This window comes from Eleutherodactylus coqui, chromosome 8, assembly GCF_035609145.1.
Source record: "Eleutherodactylus coqui strain aEleCoq1 chromosome 8, aEleCoq1.hap1, whole genome shotgun sequence".
Taxonomy (NCBI): domain Eukaryota; kingdom Metazoa; phylum Chordata; class Amphibia; order Anura; family Eleutherodactylidae; genus Eleutherodactylus; species Eleutherodactylus coqui.
Window position 1 is genome coordinate 209,834,964 of NC_089844.1, and position 13,015 is coordinate 209,847,978.

At 47.9% G+C, this 13,015-nt stretch overlaps 1 protein-coding gene across 1 annotated transcript in view; it reads left to right on the forward strand.

Moving 5' to 3' along the window:
* Positions 1-13,015, forward strand: part of VPS16 (VPS16 core subunit of CORVET and HOPS complexes) — a 105,989-nt gene that overhangs the window by 73,199 nt on the left and 19,775 nt on the right. The window contains exons 18-19 of the mRNA XM_066577288.1: positions 3,437-3,534; positions 5,784-5,891. Coding sequence (XP_066433385.1) covers positions 3,437-3,534; positions 5,784-5,891 — 206 coding nt within the window. The remainder of the gene's footprint in view (positions 1-3,436; positions 3,535-5,783; positions 5,892-13,015) is intronic.

The following is a 13,015-nucleotide window of genomic DNA, read 5'->3' on the forward strand; positions in this document are numbered from 1 at the left end:
AGCCCCCTTGTTACAGTCCTGGGTATAATATATGATGGAGAGATCTCTGTACTGACCCCTGATATATTATACATAGTTATTATAGCGCCCCCTTGTTACAGTCCTGGGTACAATAGATGATGGGAGAGATCTCTGTACTGACCCCTGATATATTATACATAGTTATTAGAGCGCCCCCTTGTTACAGTCCTGGGTATAATAGATGATGGGATAGATCTCTGTACTGACCCCTGATATATCTATACATAGTTATTAGAGCGTCCCCTTGTTACAGTCCTGGGTATAATAGATGATGGGAGAGATCTCTGTACTGACCCCTGATATATCTATACATAGTTATTAGAGCACCCCCTTGTTACAGTCCTTGGTATAATAGATGATGGGAGAGATCTCTGTACTGACCCCTGATGTGTATATATACATAGTTATTAGAGCGCCCCCTTGTTACAGTCCTGGGTATAATAGATGATGGGAGAGATCTCTGTACTGACCCCTGATATATCTATACATAGTTATTAGAGCGCCTCCTTGTTACAGTCCTGGGTATAATAGATGATGGGAGAGATCTCTGTATTGTCCCCTGATATATTATACATAGTTATTAGAGCGCCCCCTTGTTACAGTCCTGGGTATAATAGATGATGGGAGAGATCTCTGTACTGACCCCTGATATATCTATACATAGTTATTAGAGCGCCCCCTTGTTACAGTCCTGGGTATAATAGATGATGGGAGAGATCTCTGTACTGACCCCTGATATATCTATACATAGTTATTAGAGCACCCCCTTGTTACAGTCCTTGGTATAATAGATGATGGGAGAGATCTCTGTACTGACCCCTGATGTGTATATATACATAGTTATTAGAGCGCCCCCTTGTTACAGTCCTGGGTATAAATAGATGATGGGGCAGATCTCTGTATTGTCCCCTGATATATCTATACATAGTTATTAGAGCGCTCCCTTGTTACAGTCCTGGGTATAATAGATGATGGGAGAGATCTCTGTACTGACCCCTGATATATCTATACATAGTTATTAGAGCGTCCCCTTGTTACAGTCCTGGGTATAATAGATGATGGGAGAGATCTCTGTACTGACCCCTGATATATCTATACATAGTTATTAGAGCACCCCCTTGTTACAGTCCTTGGTATAATAGATGATGGGAGAGATCTCTGTACTGACCCCTGATGTGTATATATACATAGTTATTAGAGCGCCCCCTTGTTACAGTCCTGGGTATAATAGATGATGGGAGAGATCTCTGTACTGACCCCTGATATATCTATACATAGTTATTAGAGCGCCTCCTTGTTACAGTCCTGGGTATAATAGATGATGGGAGAGATCTCTGTATTGTCCCCTGATATATTATACATAGTTATTAGAGCGCCCCCTTGTTACAGTCCTGGGTATAATAGATGATGGGAGAGATCTCTGTACTGACCCCTGATATATCTATACATAGTTATTAGAGCGCCCCCTTGTTACAGTCCTGGGTATAATAGATGATGGGAGAGATCTCTGTACTGACCCCTGATATATCTATACATAGTTATTAGAGCACCCCCTTGTTACAGTCCTTGGTATAATAGATGATGGGAGAGATCTCTGTACTGACCCCTGATGTGTATATATACATAGTTATTAGAGCGCCCCCTTGTTACAGTCCTGGGTATAATAGATGATGGGAGAGATCTCTGTACTGACCCCTGATATATCTATACATAGTTATTAGAGCGCCCCCTTGTTACAGTCCTGGGTATAATAGATGATGGGAGAGATCTCTGTACTGACCCCTGATATAACTATACATAGTTATTAGAGCGCCCCCTTTGTTACAGTCCTGGGTATAATAGATGATGGGAGAGATCTCTGTACTGACCCCTGATATATCTATACATAGTTATTAGAGAGCTCCCCTTGTCACAGTCCTGGGTATAATAGATGATGGCAGAGATCTCTGTACTGACCTCTGATAGATCTATACATAGTTATTAGAGCGCCCCCTTGTTACAGTCCTGGGTATAATAGATGATGGGAGAGATCTTTGTATTGTCCCCTGATATATCTATACATAGTTATTAGAGCACCCCCTTGTTACAGTCCCGGGTATAATAGATGATGGGAGAGATCTCTGTACTGACCCCTGATATATCTATACATAGTTATTAGAGAGCTCCCCTTGTCACAGTCCTGGGTATAATAGATGATGGCAGAGATCTCTGTACTGACCTCTGATAGATCTATACATAGTTATTAGAGCGCCCCCTTGTTACAGTCCTGGGTATAATAGATGATGGGAGAGATCTCTGTGCTGACCCCTGATATATCTATACATAGTTATTAGAGCGCCCCCCTGTTACAGTCCTGGGTATAATAGATGATGGGAGAGATCTGTGTATTGTACCCTGATATATTTATACATGGTTATTAGGTCAGCCCTCAGCCGTCTTTTTCTCCTAACTAAATAACCCCAATTTTGATAACCTCTCTGCGTATTGTAGTCCACCCATTCCATTTATTACTTTAGTTGCCCCCTTTGTACCCACTCAAGCTCTGATATGTCCTTGAGTACCGCTGCCCAAAATTGTCTACAATATCCCATGTGTGGTCTGACCAGTGACTTGTAAAGAGGAAGAAGAATGTTCTCATCATGCGCCCCTAGACTCTTCTGATGCACCCCATGATCCTATTTGCCTTGGCAGCAGCTGCCTGACACTGGTTGCTCCAGTAAGGCTTACAGTTATAACCCCCAAGTCCTTCTCCATGCCGGTGTTCCCCAGTGGTTTCCCATTTAGTGTGTAATGGTGACATGGATTATCCTGCCCGTGTGCAGAGCCTTACATTTATCAGTGTTCAATCTCTTTAGTCATTTTTTTGCCCAAATCCCCAACTTATCCAGTGCTCTGGCAATCTCCTTGCGTCCCCTCTTTTGTTGATTACTTTACATAGTTTTGTATCCTCTACAAGTATAGATATTTTTCTGTACAATCCTTGTACATGGGGGAAGATCAGAAGCAACGTCAGGAAATGTATTACTGAAGGAGTAGTAGATGCTTGGAACAAACTTTCAGCAGACATGGTTGGAAAATCATCAATTCAAAAAGAGCCTTATACGGGCCGACTAGTTGGACCGGGTGTGTTTTTCTGCTGTCAGTCTTTTATGATTTTGCACGCTTGTAGCTGGAGAGCTTCTCTGATTCCAGTGGGCACACCTAGTGCCAACAAATAAGTACAGCTTTTTGTTACAATTCCCTTTTTTGGATCTTGATTTTTTTTGATGGTGAAAACTAAATGGGCCAACTAATTGTAGGTGTACAGCCATGACAGAAGGGGGTGTAATGGGGGTGGGGAAATCAGTTTGTGACCAATCCCAGGTTTTTAAATGTTCTCGAGCACAAAATCTGATGGTTTCGTTTGTTGTTTTAGTTTACACCGTAGTATCCTATATGAAACATGAGTTCAACCGTGGAGACTTCTTCATGACCTTACAGAACCACCCAGTGGCCCTCAGCTTGTATCGCCAGGTAATTACACAATAAAGTGCCGCGCTGCACAGTTTGTTTGCATTATTCTTGGTCTTCACCTTTTCTCCTCTCACTCTTTTTTGTTATTTTACCGTATTGTTGTTTTTTCCTCCTTTCTTTCCTCCTCTTTTTTATCTATTTTTCTTTTATGCTATTTTTCTTTAGACCGCGAGGTTAGTATTGAGTTCAGTGGGTGCAGCATTAACTCTCTATGTAGTCCGTTCCTCCCACTTAGTTGGCTGAAGGCAGAATTTTCTCCTATGACTTTCTGGCTGTGGGCAGGGACGTATGCCATAGGGTATGCTGTAATGATATCGGTAATGCTGGGTGTAGGCCCCATTCACATGGTAATATTCTGGTCAGTATTTTGCATCTGTGTCTGTAGGCTAAAGTCAGGAGTGGATCTAAAATCCAGAAGTGTAAACTTTCCATTATTCTTTCACTCTGCAGGTTTTATTGGTGGTTTTGGTTCACAAATACAGATACAAAATACTGACCTTAAAGGGCCTTAAAGGGGTTTTCTAGGGTTAAGAAAAACATAGCTGCTTTCTTCCAAACACAGTGCACCCTTGTTCATGGCTTGTGTCTTGTATTGTAGCTCAGCCCCCATTCACTTCAATGGAGCTGAGTTGCAATACCGCACACAACACTATGGACTTGGGTGGCACTGTGTTTGGAAGAAAGCAGCCATGTTTTTTTCAACTCTGGATAACCCCTTTTTAACCCCTTGAGTGGCGGGTTTCCTACCACCCTGTCGTGCCCACCAGGGCAGGTTTTTTAAAATGGTCTAATCATTGAATTTCAACTAGTTTTGCAGTTGCGTCTCAAGAGCCATAACTTTTTCATTTTTCCATTGACATGGCCATATGAGGGCTTGTTTTTTGTGGGACAAGTTGTGATTTTTTAAACGGGGGAGGAAAAAAAAATGGGGAAAAAAGAAAAAAAGGGGCCATGTCATTAAGGGGTTAAATAATGTATTAACTTCCTTCTCTGGGTCATTACGACGCATGGATACCACATGTGTGATTGTATTTTTGATTTTTTTTACAAAGTAAAGGGAGACAAGTGTTTTTATTATTTTTTTTATAATTTTTTAACTTTTTTTTTTTTTGTCCCTTTAGGGGACTTCCACAGGGACCCATCAGGACCCCTGATCACATTCTGGGGGTCCGATGGTGACAGCCCTTTACATGCTGCAGTGACAACCCTTTACATGCTGCAGTCACATGGACTGCAGCATGTAAGGGGTTAACACAGCAGAGATCGGAGGTTTTCTCTGATCTCTGCTGTAAGAGCTAGTACCTAGCTGTCCTCTGACAGCTAACAACCAGCTCTCCCTGCCACAGAGACCATCGGCTTGCTTCTGACAAGCTGATGGTCTCTATGGCAACCTGTAAACAAACCAGTGCAGTAGATTGCCGACCTATCGGCAATATCTTCTGCTGGTTTTTCAAAGCCCTTGCTTTGTTCTCTGTGGGTCTGTGCAGGCAGAGCACACTGTCACAGCTTGTGGCATTGTGCTCTGCAGCTCCCATAGTGATACATAGCCCGGAAATCTTCCGGGGTATATCACTATGGGCAGTGAAGCTCGTCCCGGAAATTTTCCGGGCGTGCCACTCAAGGGGTTAAAAGGCCACTCCGGCAAAAACACATTTTTCCATCTCTGCACCCATGATGCAGCGGGACAAAATCACACGAACAGTTAGAGCTTGTACCATCTCTGCCTGCTGGGAGGGCAGTGCCATTCCCTTCTGTATTCTATATGCACCTAAATGAACTGCGGATCATAAGTATAAAGTCAGGAGGCTGAAGTATCCTCTCCATTATAACTGTATGACAGGAACCTCCAATTATCATCCGTGACTGTGATAGGAGTGTGTCCAGGAAGTTTCAGATAGAGGTGAATGATTAACCAAGGTAACACTAAATGACTACATAACGAATGAAAAGAAACCTTTCACTGGAGTGTCTAACCACTGAACCAGCCAGGATCTGTGGGAGTATTACTGCTAACCCCTTTAGCCAGCAGATATAGTATTAGTAACTCGGCGCATGCACACCAAGTTAGTACATGGCGACGGATGGCATGTGGCACACCTCCTGCAAGTGACGTGCAGTGAATTACGTCCGCCTGAGCCTGGCCTTTAGACTGTGGATTGTTGCACAATGTGTGGATGCGAGTCTAACGTTTTTCCCCAATCCGTACATGTCATAACGCAGACGTTTTGCTGTTCTTCATATTCTAACAGTTCTGCAAGCATCAGGAGCCCGAGACGCTAAAGGATCTGTACAACCAGGATGATAATCATCAGGAACTCGGAAACTTTCATGTTCGTTTAAGCTACTACACAGAAAAGGTAAATTACTGGTCGGTGTAGCAATGCTCACTGTGCGGCTTCAATAATGAGTGCGTTTTCTTCTGCGTTTGAGGTCATTGCGATAAAAATGATGCTAAATGTGGAGGGTTTTTGTTTAAAAAATAACTAAAAAAGGGGATTACATTTCCCCTCGTCATCCTGACAGCATACACATGGAGGTTGTCCGCTGGACCCCTGTTGGGGCAGGAAGCGGAAAAACACAAAAGGTAACTCCCACCACCGGCTCACCAGTGTCTTCCTGTCCCTACAGGACAGTCCGAGCGGAGCCTCCAGGTGTATGCTGGAGGTGCATGAAGAAAGAAGACTCGCATGCAGCCTGTCGGCCCCTGGGGGGACGACTCTCTGGTCGGGCTGACAGAGCTTGCGCGGGTGAGACCCTACGAGGGGACCCTCACCCGCAGGATCCACCAGCACTGTTTCCCCTGTGGAAAATCCTCCCCCAGTACGCTGCCCAGAAGGTAGTCGCACTGGTAGAAACAGCCCCGGTACCCGGAGGGCCTGGAACAGAAGCCCGGCGTCTCCAGCGGAGATCCAGCAGCACCATCAGGCAGAGGTATGCGGGGAATAGCAGGGGCTTGGGGCCGGTCCGGACAGAGTGCGCGCGGCAGCAGCTCCATGCGTTCCTCCTGGTCGGCGTCCCTCTGTATGCGGCGTATCCCCCGGGTCCGGCGTGACGTCAGCGCGGCCGCGTCACGCGAGGGTGGGGCCTCGCATAAAGGGGTGTGGTCTCGCTTAAAGGGGGCGTGTCGGTGCCAAAATTTGAAATTTAAAAGGCTGGATTCCCCTGCATCTCTCCTTTCTGCACCTTTACTGAAGATGTCAGCCAGAGAGGACGCTGAGAGCAGCCTGCTGGTGAGTAAACCTCCTTTGGGTCTGGTACCGGGGGGGAGGAAGGAGAGACAAATAATCAAGGTGCTGGAAGTTCCTTTTGCTGTCTCCGTCTCTTAGGACAAAGATGCGCGAAAAGTTAGAGAGGCCAAAAGGCGAGTGCGCAAATGTCCGGTTTGCTTGCGGCGGCTAGAAGAGGGCCACACCAAGCCATTTTTTGCGGACTGTACAGAGAAAGTGGTCCGTGAAGAGGGCTCCTCTGCCATGACGGACATCCGATCCATGATTCGCGAGGAAATTGAAGCCTTTCTCTCCTCCCTTTCTCTTCCGCCCCCCATGAAAAGGGCGAGGCGGACACAAATGGAGGAGTCTGACTCTGAGGAAGGACTCCTGGAAGATTCTCCCTCAGAATCCATGCCACCAATGGAAGATGTAAGGAAATACTTCTTCTCATCGGCGGACCTGAGTCAGCTGTTAAACGTGGTCCGACGCACCATGCAGGTGGAGGAAGAGATGCCGCAGCAGCCATCCTTTCAAGATAGCCTGTTCCGGGGGCTCCTCCTACCGCAACAAAAACCGTCATTCCCGGTTAATGACATTTTAAAACAGCTGATCCTGACAGAATGGAAGCAATTAGAACAAAAATTCTTCCTGCCCAAAGAATTTAAGGATCGAATGGTCTTCACACCAGAAGATATCGAGTTCCTGGAAACCGTCCCTAAGGTGGACCTGGCGGTTGCCAGAGTCTCAAAGAAAGCAGCCCTCCCCTTTGAGGACATTTCCCAACTACGGGATCCACTAGATACCAAAGTGGATGCAGCAATAAAAAAGGCCTGGGAGATGGCGGCCCTGACCGTTAAAGCTAACCTCACGGCCACATCTGTGGCAAGGTCTATGACGGTCTGGTTGGACCAACTTCAGACATTGATCCCTCAGAGGGGCTCTAGAGAAGACCACTCCAACTGCCTTCCCCTCCTCCAACAAGCAACCGGCTTTCTGGCAGACTCCTCTATGGAGTCGGTGAGGTTTGGGGCCTGTTCAGCAGCCCTCTCTAACACAGCCAGGAGGGCCGTCTGGGTTAAGGCCTGGACAGGGGATAACGCGTCGAAGAACAGGCTCTGTTCCCTGCCCTTCCAAGGACATAGAATCTTTGGACCTTCCTTGGATACCCTCCTGGAGAAGGCATCGGATAAAAGCCAGGGACTACCAACGGAGGAGTCCTTCAAGCGACCTTCCTCCTCCTACCCTCCATCCTTTATTCCCTCTAGAACATACAAGGGAAAAGGGAAAACTGGACGCTGGTCCTATCCCAAAGGTGGAAAGGGTGAGAATCCGCCCTCCAGGACCCTACAAGTAGGGGGTAGGCTGATGGGGTTCGCCCTTAAATGGAATGAGGTGACCTCCAATCCCTGGGCCTTACACCTAGTCTCGGAAGGCTATAAAATCGAATTTTCCTCCTCTCCTCCCTGGAGGTTCGTGGTCACCCCCTGCCAGTCACCCTCGTCTGCTCAGGCCCTCCAGTTGGGGGTGCAGGAGCTGTTGTCCCTAGGGGCCATCACTCGGGTTCCCACAGAAGAACCGTTCAAGGGGTGCTACTCCCCCTTGTTTCTCGTTTAAAAAAACCAACGGGTCTTATAGAACCATCATTAATCTGAAGTCCTAAATAAATCCATCTCATATCAAAGGTTTAAAATGGAATCGGTGCGGTCAGCAATCCCCTTAATCGCACCAGATAGCGTCATGGCCACCGTGGACTTAAAGGACGCCTACTACCATGTCCCTATACACACAGATTTCCAGCAGTTCCTGCGATTTGCACTGGTGATGGATAGGTCAGTCGCTCACTTCCAGTTTATGTGCCTACCGTTCGGGATTTCCTCCGCACCCCGGGTGTTCTCCAAACTGGTGTTCGAGATGGTGGCGGCACTAAGGACTAACAAAGGTGTTGATCGTCCCTTTGCTCGATGATTTCCTGATCATAGCAGGATCAGCCTCAGAACTCCGGTTCCAGGTCAATTTCACACTCCGTCTGTTCGAATCACTGGGCTGGATCATCAACCCCGTTAAATCTAGTCTCCTGCCTGAACAGAAGAAAAAATTCCTGGGAGTGATTCTGGATTCATACCGCCAGTGTTCATCCCTTCCCCTAGAAAGGCAAAAAGCGATCCTGGACGAGTGTCGGGCACTTTCTCTCACCACCAAAGTCTCCCTTAGGAGAGGCATGAGGGTCCTCGGCCTCATGACCTCTTGCATCGGGGTAGTCCCTTGGGCCCAATTACATTGTAGAACCCTCCAGGACTTCATTCTGAGCAACTGGGATAAATCGCCCGCTTCCCTGGATCAGATAGTCATCCTTACCCACAAAATAAAGTCCTCCTTGGAGTGGTGGATGTCCATTACCAACCTTGCCAGAGCCACCGTTTGGTACCCAGCATCCCCAGTATCCATCTTTACCGACGCAAGTGCAACTGGCTGGGGGGCCCACTTAGGCCGTCATTATGTCCAAGGGGGCTGGAACCGGGAGGAAGCCACGCAGTCCTCCAACTACAAAGAACTTTGCGCTGTCTGGAAGGCCATTCGGGGCCTCGAGACAGAGATCAGGGGTAGACACATTAAGATTAGAGATGAGCGAGCGTACTCGGAAAAGCACTACTCGCTCGAGTAATTTGCTTTATCCGAGTATCGCTGTGCTCGTCCCTGAAGATTCGGGTGCCGGCATGGAGCGGGGAGCTGCAGGGGAGAGCGGGGAGGAACGGAGGGGAGATCTTTCTCTCCCTCTCTCCCGCCCGCTCTCCCCTGCTCCCCGCTGCGACTCACCTGTCAGCCGCAGCGGCACCCGAATCTTCAGGGACGAGCACAGCGATACTCGGATAAAGCAAATTACTCAAGCGAGTAGTGCTTTTCCGAGTACGCTCGCTCATCTCTAATTAAGATCTTTTCGGATAATGTAACAACTGTGTCCCTCATTCGCCACCAGGGATCCACGCGGAACCCCCGTCTCCAAGACCTGGCGGCGAAAGTTCTCGGGTGGATAGAGCAACGGACACCTTCCGTCACAGCGTTCCACGTAAGGGGCCCAGAGAACTCCATGGCGGACCATCTCAGCCGCAGAAAAATAGATCCGGGGGAGTGGACTCTACATCCACACGCATTCCAGCTAATTATAGAAAGATGGGGGACACCAAAGGTGGACTTGTTCGTCTCTCGGGAGAACACCAAGTGTCCCTGGTTCTTCTCCAGGGGAGCAGATGGGGGCTCCCTGGGAATAGACGCACTGTCCCAGGCTTGGGATTGGGACCTTGCATACGCCTTCCCACCCATCCCCCTGATCCCTCTGGTCCTAAGAAAAATTCAGGGGTCCCCAGGCTCCGTTATCCTGGTAGCCCCATTCTGGCCCAAGAGACCCTGGTTCCCGCTCCTGGCCGCTCTCTCAACACAGGATCCTCTACATCTGCCGCAGAGAGACTACCTCCTCCAGCAGGGTCCCCTGATATGCCCAAAGGTCCGACAGTTCAGACGGGCGGCCTGGAAGCTGAGCGGGTAAAATACCTAAGCCAGGGCCTATCAGGGAGGGTTACCACTACTTTATGCGAGAGCCTCAAAAAATCCACCAGAGATATATACACTAGGGTTTGGGATACCTTCTCTAGGTGGTTGGGGCATAGTATCCATGACCTCCAACAGCCTGACATTAACAAGATATTGGAGTTCCTACAGGACGGACTAGATATGGGGCTAAGATCTAGTACCCTTAAGGTCCAGGTGGCCGCCCTTGGAGCCTTTTTCGACTCCCCCTTAGGCGACCATAGGCTAATTAGGAAATATCTTCAGGGGGCAGTCAGACTCCACCCCTTTGTAAGGGAAAGCATGCCCCCATGGGACCTGAACTTAGTTTTACAGGCCCTCTGCGCACACCCATTTGAGCCCCTGGAAGACCTATCCGTTAAGATCCTCTCCTATAAGGTAGCTTTCCTAGTCGCCATCACATCCGCTAGACGGATTGGGGAGATCCAATCCCTCTCTATTAGGACTCCATATATGACCACCTTCCCAGATAAAATAGAGTTCAGACCTGACCCCTTTTTCCAACCTAAAGTTCTCACAGACTTTCACAGAGAACAGCGCATAGTCCTTCCCTCCTTCTGCCAGGAACCCCGTAACACCACGGAACAGAGGTTCCATAATTTAGATGTTAGACGAGCAGTCCTGAAGTATTTGGAGGTCACACATTCCTTCAGGAAGTCTAACAATCTTTTTATTCAATTTCAGGGTCCACGCAGAGGAGGGGCCGCTACTAAAGATTCCTTAGCGTGTTGGGTCAGGAGGGCCATAGAAAAGGTGTACAGATCCCAGGGGATGCCACTCCCGGGCAACGTTAGAGCCCATTCCACTAGGACGGTCGCCTGTTCCTGGGCGGAGAGAACCCAGGCGACAACCGACCAGAGCTGCAGAGCTGCCACATGGTCGAGCACTTATACCTTCACTAAACACTATCGCCTGGACCTGGGGGCCAGCCGTGATATGGCCTTTGGGCGGAAGGTGCTACAGGCAGTGGTCCCTCCCTAAAGCCCTTGGTTGTTGGCACTCCTCCATGTGTATGCTGTCAGGATGACGAGGGGAAGACAGGAATTGGGTCCTACCTGACAATTCCTTTTCTTGAAGTCATCCTGACAGCATAGGGGCTTTTTCCTCCCCTTGAGTTATTTTTACGTGAAGTAAGGTATTGTACTATGATTGCTGTATTAAAAATGATTGGTTAAGCAAAGCCGGGTCACTGTAGTTATTTGGTACACACTGGTGAGCCGGTGGTGGGAGTTACCTTTTGTATTTTTCCGCTTCCTGTCCCAACAGGTGTCCAAGAAAAGGTATTTTCAGGTAGGACCTAATTCCTGTCTTTGTAGGTTAGATCCCATCAGGGGATCTTTTTACATTTTAATCGCTTTGTGTCCACCAGCGCTAAATTTATGTCCCTGCTGCCTCGGCTCTGTGCAGCAGCTACGTAAATTTATGTCAGCCACTGCGTTGATGATAGCGGCCACACCGGGTAAAACAGGCTGTTACTAATAGGCTGTGGGGTGCTGTCCTCAAGACCTGATTGGTTCCGGCCCCAATGACGTCAAAGCACAAACTTTTCCAGCATGTCAGCGCTACATCTCTTCCCTGTTATTGTGATAACCATGGAGAGATTAAGAGAACACCGTGTGTAAAACCGCACGAAATAAGAGCTGAAACGGATGGACAGGGTTCAAAAATCGTTGCTTCCAATGGTTTTGTCTTCACTAGCAGCATTCTCGCCCGTTAATGCTACGTGCTAGAAAGATAGGGCAGGGCCTACAGTGTTTCCCCGATAATAAGCCCTAGCTGCACTACATAGAAAAAAAAAACAATGCTCACCTAGCAGGCGCGGTTCTGGTTGGTGCAGTACCGTGGAGTTTGAAGAGTCATGTTTAAGCCCTAATACGCATTAACCCCTTCTGTTGCAATCATCTGTACTATTTAGTTAGTATAGGTGATTTTATAGTATAGCTTCCTTTTTTTAACAATTTATGTAGAAATCAATTAAATTTGTAAGGGTACGTTTGCATGTAGCAGATTTTGAATCAAAGTCTGTTGCGGGTTTACCACGATTTCAGCAGCGCTGGCGTGCGTTATGCCAGCGTTATGAGCACAGCTGATAATGCAGCCAAGGAAGCTGAAAAAAGAATTCAAATACTCACCTAGTTGGCGCCGTTCGCGGTCCCTGCAGACTTCCAGACACTTGTCTGTGCCTGCAGAGCATCTCTTGCTGGTAACGGGGTTTCAAGACGATGCCTCCAGCAGGAGATTGCTCCGATTGGCTGAGCCATGAGCCATTCATTCATTGAATGGCAGTGATTGGTGCATCCAGCACTGACTGTGATTTGGCACTTGTTTAGCCAATCAGAGCAATCTTTTGCTGGAGGCGGGGTCTGCAAACCCTATCACTAGCAAAAGATCTTCGGACAAGTGCACCAACCCCAGAAAGCAGCGCCAGGGACCGGACAGCATCGGTGAGTATAACTTTTTTTGATAGTGCAGCTAGTGCGGTGTTTAATGCTGCCCACAACGTGGTACCAAGTTGTGCTGCATTTTCAGCAGTGCTGCTAACGCTACCCATTCATTTCAATGGGCGATGCATGCTGTAAACTGCCAAAGATAGGACATGCAACGCTGTCAAAGCGCAGCATTGATGGCGCTTGTGTGAACAGACCCCATTGAAATGAATGGGAGCATTGTACAGCGTTTAGCGAACCCCC